The sequence below is a fragment of the Diadema antillarum genome, unplaced genomic scaffold, assembly GCF_040938485.1.
Source record: "Diadema antillarum isolate AM-2024a unplaced genomic scaffold, OU_Dant_1.0 seq00000769_RagTag, whole genome shotgun sequence".
Lineage (NCBI taxonomy): Eukaryota > Metazoa > Echinodermata > Echinoidea > Diadematoida > Diadematidae > Diadema > Diadema antillarum.
Window position 1 is genome coordinate 692,950 of NW_027271659.1, and position 22,334 is coordinate 715,283.

At 39.8% G+C, this 22,334-nt stretch overlaps 2 protein-coding genes across 2 annotated transcripts; one reads left to right on the forward strand and one right to left on the reverse strand.

Annotated features, from left to right (window-relative positions):
- Window positions 1-6,443: 6,443 nt before the first annotated feature.
- On the forward strand, window positions 6,444-7,016 carry LOC139738836 (uncharacterized). Its single transcript, XM_071649472.1, has one exon. It carries the CDS (start codon window positions 6,444-6,446, stop codon window positions 7,014-7,016), a length of 573 nt encoding a protein of 190 aa, XP_071505573.1.
- Window positions 7,017-11,936: 4,920 nt separating this feature from the next.
- On the reverse strand, window positions 11,937-21,363 carry LOC139738837 (mesenchyme-specific cell surface glycoprotein-like; the record flags this gene model as incomplete). Its single annotated transcript, XM_071649473.1, has 7 exons — window positions 11,937-12,036; window positions 13,416-13,639; window positions 16,203-16,456; window positions 16,891-16,956; window positions 17,335-17,514; window positions 19,158-19,272; window positions 21,219-21,363. Coding segments are annotated over 7 exons (1,084 nt in total), but the record flags the coding sequence as incomplete, so codon positions are not given.
- Between the last annotated feature and the right edge of the window lie 971 nt (window positions 21,364-22,334).

A 22,334-nucleotide genomic window follows, 5' to 3' on the forward strand; every position in this document is an offset into this window, starting at 1 on the left:
CATTATGCCATTCTCCTAATGTTGCTGCCAGTAATTGCCAGCAGTTGCGCCCGATGCGCCCCCCATTAATTTCCAAAAGCGAAAGATATAGCTACAAACGCCAGTTTTGGGACTGTAGAATGTCAAAATTTTCAAGCTCGCTCGCTTCGCTCGCTCGCATTGAATGGTTATGCCATTCTCCTAATGTTGCTGCCAGTATAATTGCCAGCAGTTGCGCCCGATGCGCCCCCATTAATTTCTAAAGCGAAAGATATAGCTACAAACGTCAGTTTTGGGACTGTAGAATGTCAAAAAATTTCAAGCTCGCTCTCTTCGCTCGCTCGCATTGAATGGTTATGCCATTCTCCTAATGTTGCTGCCAGTAATTGCCAGCAGTTGCGCCCGATGCCCCCCCCCTTAATTTCTAAAGCGAAAGATATAGCTACAAACGGCAGTTTTCGGACTGTAAAATGTCAAAATTATCAAGCTCTCTCGCTCCGCTCGCTCGCATTTTATTGTAATGCAATTCTCCTGATGTTGCTGACAGTATATAATTTGTCGTTTCACACCGTCATTCCATAATCCATGTAAGGAAAACTTAAAATGTTGCTCAATGACTGCGTTGTTGAATGCATCACATTCCGTAATGTATTGAAGTCCCATTATTGCGCACGCACACACGAACAAGCATACACACCGTATTACTTTTCCACAAGGTGCCCACCCCCAATGTTTCGACCCATCGTACGCCACTTTATATGTATACACACACACACACACACACACACACACACACATATATATATATATATATATATATATATATATATATATATATATATGTGTGTGTGTGTGTGTGTATGTGTGTGTGTGTGTGTGTGTGTGTATGTGTATATTGTGTATGTATTGTCTATAGTGAGCCCCCTCCAATATTTGCCATCCCAATCCAAAACTGCTTCCGGCGCGCCTGTAGTCAAACTAGTTACATTGATTCTCTCCTCACTCGATCACAAGTTTCTCTCCTGCACACATCTCCCTGGCTTTTAGGTCTACCCTATAGCAATAATAAGTGGTCGACTATATCAACATTACTATATAGATCATTGTTGCTGCAGTCATTGTATCTCGTCGTGTCTCCGCCATGAAATGGCGCTGGAGACATTACGTTTTTGGGTCGTATTCGTCCGTCGGGTCGTGTTCGTCCGTCCGTCCGTCCGTCCGTCGGTCCGTCCGTCCGTCCATCCGTCCGTCATCGATTTTGCGAACCTAAAGGCACCGTTGGTAGGAGTGGACGAACATTACTTTTGGACGCACATGCTGTAGAGGGAAAAGGTCATAGGCCATGGTCAAATTCCGAAGTTTCACTATTTCCCCCATATCTCAACAATGCCTGTTGGTGTCTTTCATGAAACCTTGTGAAGCATGTAATATATTCGAAATTGCCAGGTAAATCTCTAGAGAAAGTTTTAGGCCATGGGTCAAAGGTCAAAGGTAAAAATAAACTAATGGTGTAGGCACCCCTAATGGTAAAATGATCATACCTCTCCCCCGTCCCCCGTCCTCCCCCCCCCCCCCCCGCCTGCTGCCCTTGAGAGTACTTTTGTAGTCCTTTATTTCTAACTTCTCACAGGTAGATGAAGTCTTAATTAAACACTATTCCGCCATTCTCCGCAACTGTCTTCCCTTGAGTGGAGTATGTGGTCTCTTTTTTCCCCCGACACAATCCTTCCCCTCTTCCAGCGATTGACTCACTCAGAGGGAAAACATCTCGTTACCCCCTTCTATGCCCACATACCAAAAGAGGATCCTGTAAATGAGACGGTCATAGCATGCGATATGTGTGACATATTGATGTCATCACCAATCGAGGTCATGGCATATACATGTGTACAATATTATATCTCGCATCATTATGTCTTAATCCCACCCGAGAGAAATGATTAGCATTGCAGCTGCGTCAAATTTCTGGCGTGTGCCATTCATCGGGAAGGAGACAGACGGCATAGCCAGAGGTTGCGGGGCCACAGCTGCAGAGCCAGAAAGGTGTGTATACCATTGATTGTGAGCACTCTCGCACGCTCACAACATATTGTATTCACTGTTCAATCATAAAAAAGCAATCCTTTGCTTGCTGCTGATTTCTGTAGTGGCCAGGGTTTTTTCCCCTGCATGATGATGTGGATAAAGATCATTCATTCTCATAATATTATTTCTTTCATTTGTTGTTTGCTAGTTTTTGTTTGTGTGCGAATACAATCATTGCTTATAGCGATCTCAAAGTTCTTCCGCACTCCTAACTGGTGTTGGGAAAAAGCAAAATGTCGAGAGTCTTGTGACATGAAGTTTTGAGAATACATTCTTCAAGGTGTAAAGGGGGGAGGGGGATCTGTCAGAACTTACGATGACATGCACTATAGGAAAGCGATGCCTCAAAGTCAGATGTCCCATTCTACAAACTGTCACAATAGCACTTGGCACGAATTGCTCATTATCTCAACGAAAAACGTATATAGTGATGCTTTATGGATCATTGATTGTAAGGCAGAGAAAGTCAAGACTTGGTCATCATATTTAGAGAGACAGAGTAATTTGCTCCAAGCACATTGACAGAACGTGAAAAAAAAAGGTTAATAATGTAAGCTCCGGAACCAAACGAGATAATTACAACAATACTATCCTGATTATTGAGATGACGTTATTGCTTTTTCCGTTATTGATGGACAAGTTTCCACTAGAGCTGTCATTAAGATTGAATGAGGATGAAATGATCCGCGGGTTAATAAAGCTGACAAGCTTTATCATTCATGTCCAAATAGTCAAAGTCCTCAACATCATTCTGTCCCCACGTTTGTATCCCACAGGTATAATGATTAGTGAATGAACACATTTAGGGCTTCGCATGAATTATAATAAAACAAATGGAAAAAAAAATCCACAACACCCACAACCGTATAATATCACCATTAATATAGGACATTCCTAATTCCCATAACACAATGCGAAACAAAATGACACTCGGGATACTAGTTAGTGGTAATTGTCGTTCTGTAATCCAGGATAGTAAAACATGCACTACATGTACAATGGTGTATACACAAACTACTAGTAATTTCATAAATAAATTACAACTACAATGATGCCATCAGGGTTCCATACGCAGATATACGAGAAAGTTTATGTAGTCCTGATATGAAATAAGAAAGCTGTTGTTGTTATAGAAGTAGAAGAAGTTGTATAGAGGAAGAGGAAGAATATAGGAGAAGGAGGAAAATGCTAGAAAGGTGTATGGAGAGACAAATTTGTGTGTGACGTTTTAGACAGGAAATTCGTTTTGTTAATTTCTCTTATGCTAGGATAGAGCTGCATGTATGCGAAAAGGTTTTTACAAAGTTGAAAAGCCTGGAGGTCAAGGTAATCCGGCAAATTCATATACTTAGTATTTAATCATACTCTTCACAATCACGCTGAGGACTGCTTACGGCCGCAATATTATTCAGATGAAAGGTGATCTGTACCAGCAATGTTTCCTCTCATTCCTTTGAAAGAAAGGAGAGAAGTTTATACATGACAGTTTATGTTTACAATAGTTATCTGTATGATGATCGTTTCGAGACTCTTCAAATGAATATTCTGTATTGTTTGCTGTTTGTTTGTATTTTACATCATTTGTGTTATACCTAATAAAATCTGGTTGCTGATATAACATTGAGGTAAAGCAAAATACATGTACACTTGTTGCTGGTAATTCATAATACTAACCTGGTTAGAAATTTTCCTCGAAAATTTAAGTCTTGATTTGGTTTTTAATCGAGTGACAATTCAAAAGTGTCCTCCTTTTGCTTTGATGAATCACAAAAATATATTATACTCATGAATGGTTAACTCGCAGTCCATCAAAAAAAAAAACATGGATTGTTCTTATTTAAAAAGAAGAAATATATTAATTTGACCCTAAAGAATTTTCATGCATTTTGATAAAATCTAGATTACTTGTTCCTCATGCTCCTTATACGTGTTATAGGATAAGTTAAGTTAACGTAGAGTAAAACGTCTAATCTTTTATTTGAGTTAAACTATAATCATACAGTCTTATACAAGTTCAAATTACTTGAATCTTTATGGACTTTTCTTTTTACTTTAAAATGCCAATTGTATTCTTTTACATTGAAAGCTTGAATTAGCAAAGGCTCAAATGAAATATGTAAGGGGAAATACTTCTGTTTCATTAGGAAATTGTATATTAAAGAAAAACTCGAGGAAAAATTACTCAAGAAGAATTAATATTTTCTTTAGTATAGATTAAGAAAAATGGTTGTAAATCCTACCATTATTGCTCAAGTAGGATGTTAGCTGACCTCCGAAGACTGAGAAATAGTATGACGCCTGGCCGCACCTATTCATTCCAGTGAATTCCTATTTACTTGGATACCTCCACAATAAGACCAGACAAGGTTTTCGACTCCTTTGTTCACCACTGGGCCATCTATTGTGATTATTGCGTAATAAAGAAAGTCGTATGCAAATTGCGCACTGTGACGTGAGCGGTGGTACTCAGTGCGCTGCTGCAACCCAGCCTGCCTTAACAACAGCATAGAAATAATACCGGTCTATTGAAGCTTACATCGGAGCACAGCTTACTGGAATAAATCATCTTTTCTAGACTTTTTCTCAGATATCTCAGAAACCTGTTACCCATTGTTACTTCCAGCATGGACTGGTAAGTAAAATTCATATTCCGACACAATTCCACACTGCATAAATGCCATCCGTCAGGGAGGTTAACTGGTAGATGTTTGGAGTTAAGTGTGCGCCATTTTTGCTGTCTCTCAGCCACATTGAAATGCATGTTCTACTTTCTGACCTCCCTGAGATTCAGAATCCTCCTACCAGCGTGTTCTCAAATGGTGCGGAGAATTTAAAATGCAGTATGAATGTGTTCAAAAGTCTTTTCATTTGTTTGAATAACCTGTATTCACGTAATGTGACAATCTATGACATACTTGCTGTTACGAGTGAGAAAGGTCACTGCGCTTATCATTAATTTGCGGCTATATGGCGCTATGCAGAGACTCAAAGGCGTTTATCTTTTTAGAATACTCATGACTTGAACTTAGGAGAGATGAAGACAGAATGACATTGCTTTGCGCACAGTTCGAGACCTGGGCAAATTGATGTTGATAGATATTCATATGTATGTAATAACTGATGAGACAAAAATCAGTGCATAAACGCTGAATCAAGCAACATTTGAATGGGAAGAGGTTTGTTTCTCATGCTGTGTGATTTCCCAAAAGAAAGATGCAGTAAGGTTTAACAGAAAAAAAAAAACCCGAGTAAAAAAAGTGTATCAATGAAATACGCAAAGCGCATGGAAAATGACAAACAAAGAATGACATCAATACGTCGATGAATCATTGTTGATTTTCGCAGTTTTCGCAACATATGGTGGAGAAAGAGAACATGATAATCACGATGTAGTCTGACAGATTACTAACAAACAACACCCTAGAATATACACTCGACATTTATTAACTGCAGTACACCGCATGCATGTTGATGTGTGCAACTGACACAGTCATGCTCTTACCAAAATCAATAGGTTTTCTTCCCATATGGGGCCATGTAATTATAAATCTATATCACGAAACAGTTGAGTGTACGGTTGTACGTGCCCAAAACGGTAATTACTTAATTCTCACATTTGTAGCATGACAGTCCTCTATGAGAAAACACATTACGAGCAAATGCGCTATCAAGATTTAAAAACAATGACTCAGTGGTATGATATACAATGTACGTACGTGCATGTACACTGAATATACCTTCTGTTTACCGTGTGTATAATAATGAAATAAAAAAATAAACACACACACACACACATACAATGTATATATCATATATGATAATGATAACAATACTATTACTATCATCATCATCATCATCATCATCATCATTATTCTCATTATTTACTATTATTGTTTGTTTATGTGCATGCAATTATCGTTTCCATACTGTACAGTTTCTTTAGTTTTGAAACTGAACATATATAATAATCTATATGTTATTGTGTGTTCTGTATTTATACCGATGAAGGCTGAGAGAAGACCTGAGAAAATTTGTTACTTGCAATACTTCCACGTTGTTATTTACTTGTCTACTGAAGCTCTTTTTCTTTTCCATATTTTTGAACCAGGAGCGTTCAGGAAGAAGCAAAATGTGTATATTTCAGTTCATTTGAAACTTGACATGTATGTTTGCTACCAAGACTTAAACATTATGGGCTTTTTAATTCAACTGTACAGTTTTGCGTAATGATTGTAATCTACTGCAAGAAATTGTATTTTATTTTGTGACATGATGTATATGTCTTAATATCGTTTTGCTTTATCATTCATTTTCTATTTTTTCAGATAATCGCGCTGGTGTTTATTTCCTGATAACATCGAAGAAAGACAACAATTACCATGGCAACCGAAATATTCTTCCTCCTCCTCTCGAGCCTGCTGGCCAGCCTCGTAGCCGAGAGCCACGCCCAGACTTACGCCTTTAACGTCTCCAGCACCTCCATCGGTTCCTCGACCTGCGTCCTCACCTGGCTCCTACCCAGTGACTTCTCTCTGGCGGACGCCTACCGCATCACGGTCGCGGACGAGGCGAGCAACGTCGTCATCAACATCACCATCGCCTCGGTAAGCACGTCAACGTACACGCTGAGGGACCTCACTTTCTCGACGTACCACAACGCCACCGTGGCGACCCTGGACGTCGGCGGTTCGGTCGTCGGCAGCGACTATCTGTACTTCTTGACCAGATACGACCCGTGGAACTTCCGAGCCCTTTGCGCGATCGGCGTCGTCGGCGGGATCCTATTAATTCTCATCATTGTCAAAGCAGCCATTATCATTTACAAACCCGACAAGAAGGCCGACAAATGGCGACAGGAGATTCTGGTTACCAAGCAACGGGAAAGGGAAGAACGCAAAAAGAAGATGTCATCCCAGCCAGCTGTTGGAGAAGGAGATGATCTTCCGGTCTAGGGGGTCACTTCCGAATCCGATGAATGTGACTGAATATTTCATATGCTATTTTGCAATTCTCATCACAAAGAATTTTGAGTGGATTGCGATTCTATAACTTGTGTTACGTACCCTCCTATAAAGAGACTCGTGTGAATACAACTTGATTGCCCTTTACTTTTTTTTAAACCGCTTTGTTCTTGAGTGAACAAAAATATTCTGCATCAGGGCAGGACGCGGACAAAGAGTTTTCCTCAGAAACAGTGGAACAACAGGGGGAAAATACAGTATAGATTTTCATGAATCTCTTCTCTTTTTCAAACCTTTTTTTATCTAAGCAAGAGTGTGATCAAAGACGAGTGGATATGAGTGGAATTCATTCCGCTCAACTGTCTAAGGTGAAAAATATGTTTTATAGAACTGAGAAAGGACAGATATCTTTATTCGAGATTGTGCAATAATCAATATTTCCTTGATGATCAGTATCTCCTTACAGATTACAATGTATCTTTATTGTAAACTGTATTCATGTATTTTAGTATGTCACACACTATACCTAAACTTGACAGCATGCACATTTCAAAGAGATTATTCGTGTGATGACATGACATTTGCTCCTACGACAGTTGCTCCGGTCTTTTTTTTTTCTTCCAAGGACTTAGGGTTAGGGTCAGGATTAGGGTTGTGGCGGGGTTTTAGGTTTAGTTTGATGTGAGGATTAGGTCTAGGGTTATGTCTGTTGGTAGAATTTATGTTTGGCTTAGAGGGCAGATAATTATATCGAGGGAGCAATAATTGTCGCTGGAGCAAATTTCCTGGAACCCATTTGTGTCTTTTAGTTGCACAATTTACATGTAGCTCACGTACAATATGTACATGCTAAGGTGTTCAGTGATCTCTGCAGTTTGTCGGAATTCCTTTTCCGTACACTTTGTACGTAAGCAAGAATCCAAACTCCTCACGTAAATGTGTCTCGAGTAAGATTTGTATTATCACGTTATATACAACTGTAGTTATGGACACGGTGCTTAAGACAAAGGCGGATACAATCTTTATCACCGGTTCTAAATATGGTTTGAAAGATGATGACGCTCTCCTCAAACCCTGTATTGAGTTTTCGTAGATTATAAGTTGTTCATTGCGAGCATGTGCTGAGGCACTTAGATGGTCGTTTGCATGAGCTTTAATCGGAAGAAAGTGTGCTTTGTTGTGATTGTTTTGTTTTTCCTTCACTATATACAAGGATCGATCGATGCACTCAAATCTTTGGATTCGGGAACAGTGATATACATGTTAACCCTTCTATTTACGACCATCTCATGAAGTATACTTGTACAGTAAGTCTATGAACTATTCATCATGTTCCTGGTGTTCATTTTCTTGTTAAATCACTATTTTTTTTTCACCGCTTAACCAGACATTATTTCTTGTGTGTGTATTAGTTTGTTTGTACTCATGCATGCAATTTCTCATTTTTTGTATATAATTATAAGAAATACAATTTTACAGAAAAATATAGGAAAACTACTATGCCTCTCACCGTCCGTCTGTTGCTGCCTCCATGAATAGTGCCTATTTAGATAATACATGGTGTATTATGGTTTTCTATCACATGGACTCCTCACTACTTGTCTGATGCGAAACGTGTGTGTCGCCGTCAGTATACTCGTTCAAGGTAACGGGTTGCGTAGGACTGAATGTAATATTGGATGTATAATCTCGTGAACTTAACATGCTTAAGCTGGACAGCGCTGATGTGTGAATGTGAACTAAACTATACTGTGAAAAGGTTCTATACCATTCTTCTATTCTATGTAACTATCAATGACAAAGTCAAGTTTGTAATACGAGTAATGGTCAGTTGTATCATTTATGTCATATTGTACAGTACATGTATATCGAGCTGTTTTAAGGGGGCAACTTCTTTCCCTATTTAGGTATACAAGATGGATCTTGTCAAAATCAGTCATTCCTCTATACGTATGTAGAATGAGTTTCTTTTATCATAACCATCATCATCATCGTCAGCATCATCATCATCATTTCATCATCATCATTAACGTCATCATCATCATCATCATTATCATCATCATCACCACCACCATCATCATATCATCATCGCAATCATTATCATCATCGTCAGAATCATCATCATCGTCACCATCATAATCATCATCGTCAGTGATCATCATCACCATCATAATTATTATCATCATTAGCAGCAGCAGCATCTCTCTCTCTCCTTTCTCACAAAAGTAATGTACTGCCACGTGTGTCTTTGAATGAGTGTTGGAGTTGACTATTCAAAGTAAAATAATCTTACAATGTATGTCATTCAGTACGGTGTGTACATGTACGTTAAAAACAATCACAATGATAGTATCTAACTTTAAACGACAGTAAATATCTTCAGGTGTGAGTTTTTTTCAATTTGTCTCCCTCTACAAATTGAGTTAGTTAAAGGGACTGTACAGTACTGGTTGAGGTAGGGATTCATGTTTTGAACATTCCTAAGTGAGATAATGAAAAGCCTCTTATGAAATATGAAAGAGCATGTAACTTTAAGAAGGATTAAACGTTTATTTGATGAAAATTGGTTTTCAAATGGCAGAGATATCCAAAAGAGTGCTAATAATAAAAGACGACATGCCCCAACTTTATTAGGATACCTTTGTTTCACCTTGTTTTGGGATATCTCAGCCATTTCAAAACCGATTTTCATTGAATAAACTTTTGATACCCCTAAGAACTGCATGCTCTTTGACCTCTCATAGAGTAGTTTCTGAATATCTCGCAAAACGTTAAAAGCTAAATCTTCACCTCGACCAGAACTGTACACACCCTTTAAGATCGCAACTGCTGATCTGTAAATGCCTCAAGTTCAAAAAATTTTTATGAATGAGGTTTTCAGGACTCCGCATCTCGGCGCGCGCGCATGTGCGTGAACGAGGGAGCGAAGCGACTGAGACAGGGGAGGGTGTGGGAGGGGGGTGTCCGCCCTCCCACGGTAGGGAGCTTTTTTTGAATTTTTAGCTCTTTAAATGGTGCAAGCTGGTGCTTACTTAAGTGACTATTCTTTACTTATTTTGAAAGACAAAAGGGAAATATGCCTTCAATTGCAACTCTCGCTTTAATCCTTTAAGCTATGCTCCCGATGCGTGAGAAAAATGGGTGCCATGCGTGGGATCGTGAGACAGACCCTAAATGCTTGAGTCTCACTCACAATGCGTGAGACTTGGTAGCTCTGAAAGGAACCATTGGCACTCGAACCTGTCATCTACTGCATCTTAGCAAATTTAATTTGTAGAGGGAGACAAGTTGAAGAAACTCACACCTGAACCCTTCACCCCTCTGAATAATATCTTTCTTTCAGTGAATATCTTTCTCGGTCGATCACGAGGACAACAACGTTTATGTACATTTCCGATCACAAGGGGAAAAAAAAAGTAGTTCATCTCTTTGGACAGTACGGCTTCTATAGTTCATTATGTGTTTTTTTTTCGACAAAGAAAATGACACACACAACCATACACGCACGCACACGCTTACACATACACGCACACACAAACCATCAGCATTCTTTATCAGACTCACGTACCCGCTCTTATTTTATCTCGTGATTTATCCATATCTGCACGATACTTGCAACGTATTCAAAGATTTTTTTTTTTACAACACAAAATAGTGATAAGGGAGAATCATAAAATGATGCGCTCACTCCCTTACACTTTTCCCCACTCTCTTTCGTTGCTTTATTTTCGTCCAACAAGACACCACTCTGAAACATTTTTGTTGATGTTGTTGTTGTTAAACACGGTTGGCATTTTAGCAGCAAAATATGGCTCTACCTTCTCCCGTCTTCGAATTTATATAGCTCAAGTGAAAAGAATGAAACTAACTTATATAGATCAGTTATGTCCAACATACACACATGCATTAACACAGACACACATACTTATAGATGAATGAATAATGAATATACAGCTCATTTAACACACATACACACACAGAAGCACACACACACACACACACACACACACACACACACACTGTCAAAGCCTGCCATAGATCAGAGGAATATTAATATGATGTTCCATATATATATATATTTTTTTTGTATAGCGAAGTAAATCAAAGAGCTTCCTTGGTAATATGGACGTATACAACTATACGATGACACGAATACGAAGGGTTTATATTTTACATTTATTTCCTTTCCGTGGAAGCGATAAAACTGTATCTAATAATGTGCACCACATCTTATCATTGTATCTCATTCAGTGTATTCACAAATTATGTACTAACCAGGGGCGGATCCAGGAATTCCGCAAAGGGGAAGCGCCTTTACAAAATTAAAGGGGCGCACGAGTCCCCCCCCCCCCCATTTTTTCTTTTGATTTCTTTTGTTTTAACCAACAACAAAAAAGAAAAAAAGAAGGGAGGCGCGACCGGTGCCCCCTCTCCGAGTCTGGATCAGCCACTGCTAAATTTCGCCAAGAGTAGACGTGCATGGTTTGTTCTGGGGCACTCGCCAAGACTATTTTGGTATGCAGTCACGAATTTGAATTTGTGATCATGACAATCATTGACGAAATATATACGAAACAACTGTATAGTCTATATACGTGATCTCTCAAGAGTAACGTTGAATGACAAAGGTTTCAGTTGTGTTTTAACACAACATTATTTTGTCAAACTCGGTGTCGAGTGCATACTGTGATGAAATGACATTAATTTATTGGAGGCAAAACGCTACATAGTTTGTTTCAATTTAGCAGTAAATGGACATGGTTTATAGAGGGAAAAGCTACCGGGGTGTGATGTGCGAAGGGATCGTGATTTTAATTTGTTTATGGACGCGTTGATAAAGATGTCTGTTATATGTCCCCTGCAAGTGGACTGGGAGCAATGCGGAACGCGGTGATCTCCTCAGTAAGGACCCTAGTTGTCGACGATATGGTAGATGGACACGGTGCCGCTCACGGTACTGGTGACGATGAGGAGAGGGATGCCTGTTGCCGAATCGGTCGACGAGACGAACCTATATAGGGGAAAGAAAGAAAGAAAGAAAGAAAGAAAGAAAGAAAGAAAGAAAGAAAGAAAGAAAGAAAGAAAGAAAGAAAGAAAGAAAGAGTATCACATGGCTACACTCGCATCTTTGTTTATAATGACGTACCATTATTCTCTCTTGCTTTGCTTTGTTTTATTTTGTTTTGTTTGTTGTTTTTGCTCTCCTTTGCCTCTCTGATGAGCTCCTAGGATTATGCTATTACCACTATTGTGATTATAATAGTATTAGAAGAAGCAGAAGTTGTAGTAATAGTAGAAAGTAGTAGTAGTAGTAGTAGTAGTAGTAGAAGTAGTGGTGTTAGTAGTAATAGTAGATAGTGATTGTAGTAGTAGTAGTAGTAGTAGTAGTAGTAGTAGTAGTAGTAGTAGTAGTAGTGGTAGTGGTAGTAGTAGTAGTAGTAGTAGTAGTAGTAGTAATAGTAGTATAGAAGTAGTAGTAGTAGTAGAAGCAGCAGTAGAAATAGTATTAGGCCTATAGAAGTATCATCAGTTTCATCATCTGATCCTTATTATCATAATTTTTGCTATTTCCTTGTACCATCATAAATGTCATATTTTCATTCATAAAGGATCACATTCAAACATACATTATTATTCTTATTACGTACACCCAATGGACGTTTTTTAGACCAAATTTGGTCCATGGGCTCCATGGGGTAAATTACACCCGCCGGGGGGCCTTTTAGGGGGGGGGGGGGGGCCTAGGGGACGAACCCACCCTCAGGGGTCAGGCTGACGCGCATTATTTTTTATTTTTTATTTTTTATTTTTTCATCTATTCATTATTATTATTTATTCAATGAGGAAGGTAGCCCCAGTAACTCTGCGGGGTCAATCTTTCTGGGCTTGGTGGGGCAAATTGACCAGCAGCCAGCTCCCAGACTAAAAGCACTCTTCACAGCGGGGCTGCGTCTTGATGAAGAACTATTTTGAAGTCACCTCTGCCCTTCGTTTCAGCCAACAAACTCTCGAGACCTCAAGGCAAAGTATATTCATAAGATAACTGTTACAATAACAATGTCCCTAAAGAATTGCATGAAGTACTTTAATATCTATCATCCCTCGCATTTGCCATGAACCTGCGTAATAAATTATAGGTTTTAATTAAATGTTGCAATTCACAATGACGTTTTACTAATCAAATTAAAACCTTGAATCGTACTTCTCGCTCATCGAAGTATACATTGCAGTGATAACTCTCTCCTTCACCTTACCCACACCAACCCAACCATGCCCCCCCCCCCACACACACACACGCCAACACACTAAAAAAAAAAAAAGAAACCAAACAGACAGACAGACAAACAAACAAACAAAAAACTCTAAGAACGAGAGAGGGCGCTAACGTACTTAAGATCCTCCGGGTCTAAGTCTCCAAGGTTTCGGGCCCCTAAGAGATCGTCGAAAGTGTCCTTTGTTCCACCGGCGCGGTAAACCGACTCGAAGCTGAGCGTGGGACCATAGTAACTGTCGTAGATTCGGTAGATGAGGATGGCGGCGGAACGATCGACACCGAAGAATGCAAAGTCCTGTCCGTTGATGGTGCCGACTTCGATGCTCTCGCACTCGGGGCCCTGTTAAATTGTTGGTCCAATCGTGTGAAGTGTTGATCTAACGATGATTATTGTCATAACCATTGCTTTAATCATTACCATGCTGCTTGAAATTATGTACATGGCGTAAAAGACGGCGAGTTGCAAGAATACTAAAAATTCTAGATATTCAAGCGTTATTGATATTTCCGAGCATTTTCTCGAGCTTAGATGACTAGGATTTTGATTGCAACTGCACAAGTAACTCGAAATCTAAAGACTTGGTCATTTTACAATTTGATACTTGTATGAATTGAAATACAACCTTTTTCAGTAAATAATTCGTTACCAAGGCAACGGCCGAAGACGCAATTTATGCATTTATGCAACAAGCAGATTCGTGTTCAGCATCCCATAAATAGGTTGAATAGCTCCCACATGCAGATTATACAGAGAATTTTAAGCATCCTTGAAAATAACTGCGACAAATGAGAGGTTTAGTACAGATTTGATTGAGAGAAGTAAAATTATTCGGAACCATTGCATAAAAATCTTTGAAAGCAGATTGTCATTTTTAAGCCTGCTCAAACAAAGTTACCCAAATTATTCCGCTTTGAAGGACAATAGATAAAAGTGAAATCATGGTAATGTCATCACCTCACAACTAATCCATTAATCGTGTACAAAAGAAAAAAAACAAACAAAAGTGACGAAAACTCAATTTTCTGCTACTAAAGAAAAAACCCCAATATTATTCTTGGATGAATAACTTCAAGATAAAGATCAGCAGATATTTAAACATTATATGATTTGAAACGGGGGGGGGGGTGTAATTGCGTTTGAGAAAAAACAAGGAAAAGTAGAAATTACGCGGCGCGTAATATATGTCCCCGCCGGAAGTAGCATTTTGTAGCAAAATGTACAATATAGGTAAAAAGATCAAGGTCAAAGGTCAAAGAAGTCAAAGGTCAAAATTCTGTGTAGAAGTTTTGAAGCCCTCACCTAGTGCCATCACATAAAGCTAACGGAATCGAAATCGGGTTAGAAATGGCGAAGGAATAGCATTTTGTAGCCAATGTACAATAAAGGTCAAAAATCAAGGTCAAAGGTCAAAGAAGTCAAAGGTCAAAATTCTGTGTAGAAGTTTTGAAGCCCTCACCTAGTGCCATCCCATAAAGCAAACGGAATCGAAATCGGGTTAGAAATGGCAAAGGAGTAGCATTTTGTAGCCAATGTACAATATAGGTCAAAAATCAAGGTCAAAGGTCAAAGAAGTCAAAGGTCAAAATTCTGTGTAGAAGTTTTGAAGCCCTCAACTAGTGCCATCACATAAAGCAAACGGAATCGAAATCGGGTTAGAAATGGCGAAGGAGTAGCATTTTGTAGCCAATGTACAATATAGGTCAAAAATCAAGGTCAAAGGTTAAAGAAGTCAAAGGTCAAAATTCTGTGTAGAAGTTTTGAAGCCCTCACCTAGTGCCATCACATAAATCAAACGGAATCGAAATCGGGTTAGAAATGGCGAAGGAGTAGCATTTTGTAGCAAAATGTACAATATAGGTCAAAAATCAAGGTCAAAGGTCAAAGAAGTCAAAGGTCAAAATTCTGTGAAGAAGTTTTGAAGCCCTCACCTAGTGCCATCATATAAAGCAAACGGAATCGAAATCGGGTTAGAAATGGCGAAGGAGTAGCATTTTGTAGCAAAATGTACAATATAGGTCAAAGGTCAAGGTCAAAGGTCACGACTGAAATTCTGTGTAGAAGTTTCAAAGCTCCCATGTAGTGCTATCATATAAAGCAAACAGAATCAAAATTGGCTCATAAATGACAGAGAAGTAGCAAATTGAAGATTTTGATCACACACGGACGCACACACGGACACACGGACGGACGGACACACGGACACACACACGTACGGAGCCCGTTTCATAGTCCCCTGCTCGAACTCGTTCGGCGGGGACAAAAATTGAAATAATAGTAATCACAAAGCTTTATTTATCCAGGGTATAGCCTCTTCAGTGTTACCACTGCTCTACCAGAGGGTCCTGCCATTATTATTACCCTAGCTTTGCCGGGTACCCATTTATACACCTGGGTCGAGAGGGACATGGTGGGTAAAAACATCTTGTCCAAGGACGTAAGCACTTGGCGGGAATCGAACTCGGGTCCTCCGATTGGGAGAAGTGAGTCTTATCCACTATATGCCACAGCGCCCCCACTTCAGGATCTTGGATTCAGGATTTTTTTTTTTTTTTTTTTTTTTTTTGTGTACAATTTATCGTGTCTTGTCCCTTATGGTAAGTTGTTGAGCGATGACATCATCATCTAACTCATTTATAGTGACTGTCTGAGAACAGTTTCGTGAAATTTGCGAAGTTTTTGAAATCAGATACCTTCCATAATTTTTCATTCCGATTTTGACAAAATTTTCACTATTGTGCTTACTACATTTTACTCTTCTTTTAATTCAGACTAACCTTCACCCTGGTCCGGAATTGCCCTCTATTAACCCCCTACCCCCATTTCATCCCACTGCCCCCATCCAGACACGGATCGAATTCGGACGAAATCAATTGCCACTATCTGACTATGACGTCAGTTTTACCAGATTGTCTGAGCGGGAGTCCATCAGGTCTTCGGGACACTCTTTATCGGCTTCGTCCGGCTTGGTGTCGGCGTTGAAGACGTCCGGGTAGTAGGTTGCCATCATCCTCTCGACCTCGTCACCACTGTCCCATACGCACTCCATGGTCTGGGAGCCGGGGAGGAACACGGACACGCCACGGGCACCGAAGAAGTGAGGATACTCCACCTTTCCGTCGTCGTCCACGCCATCGAACTTGCTGAACTGGAGTCGTCCTGGAGACATCAGTAGTATACAATCTCGTGATGAGAGTGAAAAAATGGTCACTGCTTGTTCGATAACACGAGGTTTGGGACTGAGTCGTGGCAAAAGATCTCTCCTAACTGCCAATCAGGCTGACAGGTGACGTCATATTTCAAACAGTGTCTCATCCTTCATCGAATGCCATGCGAACTCTTGTTTCATTTCAATAATAAAGACCTTTCACTATTTTGTTTAATGCAACAGCAAGCCAAAGTCTGAATGATTATAACGATCTGTGAGTTTGGTATAAAGAGCCTATGAGAGGTATATACGGGTAGTACTAACATCATCGTACGCTGCGTGATCAACTCAATGACTAGGCTGTACTAACTTTTACTATCTAAATAATCGGCATATTCTTATAAAATAAAAAGCATACAAAACAATCAACAACTGATAGTCTTACCCAATTTGTCGTCATCATTCATTTCATCGTCAAGATCGGAAGATATCTTGTCTGACAGATCGCCATCTGTTGCGAAAACAAAACAAAATGGAATAAAAAGTAAGGCTACTAACCTCACGAGTAAGCGAATACCGTTACCGACATTATACGCGGATGCTAGACATGTATACAACGGTAACATCTGTATATTAGACTTGTTTACCAATATATTCAAAATTGCAACTGATTGACAAATTGCCCTACATCGACGTAAATAAGCACTAAATTGATCAGTGTGTTAGTAGTAGCCATGATAAAAGACATCATGGGCGCACGTACTCGAGTAGGATTCGAACCTACGACCGCCTGATCTCTGTAAAACTGCGAATAAACTCTTTAAATGCCGGTGGCAATGGGGGGGGGGGGGGATCTTTGGTTCCACCATGAAGAGTTCGTTGACCTTACCGTCATGAAGATCCTCCCCTCGCTTCACCTCGTCCCAGTCATCACTGCCCAGAGTATATTCGAATTTGTCGCCCTCGTTGGCCGTAATGAGATAGTCTCTTCCAGTCATTTGCGATCTGTAAAGTTTGATGGCGTCCGGCTGGTACAGACTGTAGATGTCGAAACTCTTTGTGGCGATTTCTAAGGGATACAAAACAAACAAAACAAAACAAACAAACAAACAAACAAACAAACAAACAAACAAACAGACAGACAAACAACAAACAAGCTAACAGTTACAGTGTTAGAGAATAATTGATTATCGTTTCAAATAGAAAATGAATGAACGTACTTCCCTTGTTACCACGAATTACAAAAATGAAGGTCATGCGCATCTGAGGAATAATATCGAACGGTAAGAAAGATAAGGCTATGGTTAAGCAACGCCTACAGAGATTATTTTGTTCACTAAGACAGAGTACAACTTGGTGATGTAAACATGGCTATTAAAGGCAAGATGAATAAAAAAAAAAAGCAAAACCTCGTACTTGTTCGTGCGGGGGTGTAATATCGATTGACAATGAAGTGTCCTTTAGCTTTATTTGGCAAGGTTTGATTACTGGCGCAGTGATAGTTTCCAGTAAAAAAACAACAAAAATAAAGAATTCAAAGACTAAACAAAACAAGAATGATATAAAAACTGGAGGAGATGGCAGAAGGCCATTTTGTTTTTGTGTCTGCAGCGTGGGAAGACTTATTCCCACACGCTAGTTTCAGAATGGCACATAGTGTTGTTTTTTTCCCCCGAAGAATCAAAATTCTATTTCTGTCACAGTGTGATAAGAGTACATTATGTATACGTTATTAACAGAGCTAGAAATAGCTGGATTTGACTCTACAAAAATATGGTGCTATATCAGGCAGTCACGGAATGATTATATTAAAGGACAAGTCCACCTTCATAGCCATGTGGGTTGATTGAATGCAACAATATTAGTAGAACACATCAGTAAAAGTCAGAAGTTATGAATTTTGGAAGTTTCTTCTCAGTTGGTGCTGGATGAGAAGACTACTATAACAGCTTGTAATGTCACATGTGTACACTGATATAAAGAAAATATAAAGAACATTGAACATATTTTCGCTTTTGTCGCAAAATAAAAGAACATTTGACTTGTCTCTTTCAGAAGGCAGGGGGAATAATATTCCCCTTAACATTAAAAAAGTGACAACTCGAGGAAATGTGCACTTTTTCAAAATATCAATTTTCTTTATATTTTCCTTATATCGTTCTACGCATGTGACATCATACACTGTAGTAGTCTTCTCATCCAGCAGTGACTGCGCAGATATATATACTTCAAAATTTCACAACTTTTGGACGGATTGTCCAATTTTTCCCGAATTTTCACTGATGTGTTCTACTAATATTGCTACATTCAATCAATCCACATGTATATGAAGGTGGGCTTGTCCTTTAATACCATCTTGACGTTTTTCATTGTGACCTTTTGATTGTCGCCACAACGTGTAACAGTGTACAGTCTGCAGTCGACTGCCTTGAAAAACAAACAAACAAACAAACAAACAAACAAACAAAAACCCGACAACCACCACAACAAGTAACAAAACAAAGCAAAGAAATATTGAAATAGACAAACGCGACATATCTTCTTCATGAAAGTTTCCCTAGGCTTGTTTGTTTGTTTGTTTGTTTGTTTGTTTGTTTGTTTGTTTGTTTGGTTGGTTGGTTGGTTGGTTGATTGGTTGGTTGGTTGGTTGATTGGTTGGTTGATTGGTTGGTTGAGTTTGTTGTCATGGAAACAAGAATGAGGCATCCTTACTGCCGTCTTTGTCGCTGGCGTCCAAGTCGAGGTTGCTCCAATCCTTTATGCCCAATGGAAGCAGCTCCAAGATGGCGTTGCTTTGGATGTCGACCATGGCAATAGCGTTGTTTTCCTAAAAACAGCGAATGTTGTTTCATTCCATGAGACAAAAGAGACAAAATTTCTTTTTTTTAAATGATAATTTTGCCTTTCAAACTAAGGTACCTGCAGTTTTTTTTTCTCAGTAATCATATAGAATTAATGATAGATATTCATCCCGAATATGTAGAAGCAACACTCTTAAAACATCCGAGTCAGAACTGACCCGGAACTGGGTCCGTCTGAGTGGGGTCATACACCGTTCCGGGTCAGAAATGAGAAGGAATGGGGTCAGATATGACCCATTCAGAGTCATGAATTGGGTCAGGGTGACCCCATTCGGGGTCTTCATGACCAAATTCCAAGTCATTTTTGACCCGGAACGGTGTATGACCCCAACGGACCCAGTTCCGGGTCAGTTCTGACTCGGTTTTTTTTTTTTTTAGAGTGAATCACATCTGATTATGGACAGATCATGACAATTCAAATTAACTTTTCTTGATTACAATTCATACAAACAAGGTCCCCGAGATCTTGAGGGTTGAATTTCACGGATCATTTCCAATGATCGCCTCCACTTTTCCCAGAAAATATAGAGTCTTACCTCTTAAGGCCCTCCTTTTTTTTCTGGAAAAAGTAGGATCTGAATTTTTTTTAAGTTGCCTGTCGGACGATTTTGGGAGGGGATTGACAGCAGAAAATGCTGAAACGTTTTCTTTTCTTTTTTTCTCTCTCTTTTTTCTTATTCTTTTACGTTTATTTATTTTTTATTGCTTTTCAGGAGATTTTGTTAGAGAAGCGCCAGCAGAATGTTCCCCTTCTATACTGAAAACGTATCGACGTCCCTGTCCCCATAAAGTCGGCCCTGTACGATATAATTTTTTGGTAAAAAATTACCTATAGACAGGAAATGGCGTAACTACTTGCGGATAAGGCTATTATTATAATTGTCAAACAGGAATCTATGAGTTCGAACCTTGGTCCATGCCTACATTTACAGGATTTTTACCACAATACCCATCTTAACCAGTTGAGGATTAGTCCCGAGTGTATTGTAGCCATATCAGCCCGTCCTCAACGGGTTTATCACTTGACCCTGACGTAACAATAGGTATAGACTTGACCGAAAGATCGGTCTGTATCTGGTCGTCAGGGATAGTTCCGCAGAGACTGCGTCTATGGCTTCACGGATCCCCTCTTATACGGAGGAGAGCCGATAAAGTCATAAAGATAAAAGACTCCTCCGGACAGACGGATTTTCTGTCTAGGTATAGGCCCACTTGTGGTAATGATGGGCCAATCCTTATGTCAGATCCCTCTGTAAAGGCAATAGTGGTAGCTAGAGTAGATAAATGGTACCTTCCTCAGACGACGCTTTTTAGGCAAAAAAAAAAAAAAAAGAAAGAAAGAAGAAAAAAGAAGTGTTCTGTACATGTGCGAGAAAGCTGGGTCCATTGTCCAACCTGGGAGGCTGCGTCATCTTAGCGTTCGTGTCGCAGATCTAAAGATCGCTATTGGCGAGCTTATCCGCGAAGCTAAGGTCGCTAGGACGCGAACGCTAGGACGTATGCTGTCAGCCCTGGAGGAAGCGCGTCGTGAACATTACAGCGTCGCAGATCTAAAGATTGCTAAAGATTATTAGGGAGCTACAGATTTGTGAAGCGGACGTTTAAGACGACGATTGAGTTGACCGCTCTCTTCTCTCCCTGGGTCGTGTTGCAAAGTAGCTTTACATAACGCGAGAACGCAGCCAAAGTAAAATGGCGCCTCCTATAGGATCATTGCATCAAAGTAGCAGCTCTCTGCGGTGTGAATTTGAGCGGACGCAAAAATAGTCCTGAACCAACCATGCAAACTCAGACGATTTTTATAAGCAAATTTGTGCATGCGCAGACCAGGTTGTTTTTTTGTTTGTTTGTTTGTTTCTCTCTTCTCTGAACGTCTACGTCGCGAAAGCTCCCACAGGTGTGAGGACGTTACCTGGAGACAGATGTAGGCGTACCGATCTTCTTCGTCTATAGCGATATACTCCGGCTCCAAGTTCTGGGAGAAGGTGTTGTAGACGTCACCGTTCAGCTGACCCTTGTAAGGGGCGCGTACTCCAAGCCACTCGTAATAGGAGGCGCTATTATTGTGTTGAAATGAGATGTTATAATGATTAGTTTGTTTCAACTATTGTCACCTATCCTTAACCGAGAAGATTCACCGGAATGATAGAGTCTGACCTTTTTGTGGCACAATTTTGTCCATGGTTTAAACTATGGACAAAGATCGCAGTTTTTATTGGGCGCCAAGTGTCGCATGGCCTATTTCTATAGTTCGTTACGAAATCAGTCATTTCATCGACGAAAATATGACTGATTTCGTAACGAAATAGGCCATACGACACTTTGCGCCCCCAATAAAAAAATACGGTCTTCGTCCATGGTATAAATAATGGACAAGATTAACCACCTTCGTGAATGTGTATCATCTTTATTACGAAACAAGTGGAATTATTTCGTAGAAGCAAAGCTCAGATGTCTGATATGGGTAATGATAATTATGTAACACTAACATTAAACAGTCATAATCAATCATACTTTATCTTGCTAGATAGTGTTGGTTAGCACTGATCTCTCAAATGACCTAACCACTACAATCAAACTAGCTTTGGCAGGTTTCCATTCATTCATATCGGTTCAAGAGGGACATTGTTTGTAAGCATCTAGTTAAAGGATGTGACATGATGCACTGGCGTAGCCAGGGGGGGGGGGCGATGGGGGCGGTCGCCCCCCCTAAGATTTGGACCGGGGATTTGGGAGGCGGAAAAAAAAATGCGTGTATACTGTATGCATGCACATGAAGCGGGTCTCCTTCGCAACCTTTCATCAAATAAGATATTTTTTTTTTTTATATTTCACTCAAAGTGTGCACCAGATCGTTGAATTTCAATTCAAAATATGCAAAATTTCTCGTGCTTGGGAGGGGGTATCCCCCTCCCAAACCCTCCCCCTCTGTGCCTCTTTCCCTAGCTAAGCACACTTTTTAGATTTACAAAAAATTATGAATAATTCTGAGTGCACAAGCCTTATCACTTATATTCCGAAAACTCAA

Excerpts from the sequence above, each read along its gene's own strand:
- LOC139738836 (XM_071649472.1), top strand. The coding sequence starts at position 6,444 with ATGGCAACCGAAATATTCTTCCTCCTCCTCTCGAGCCTGCTGGCCAGC.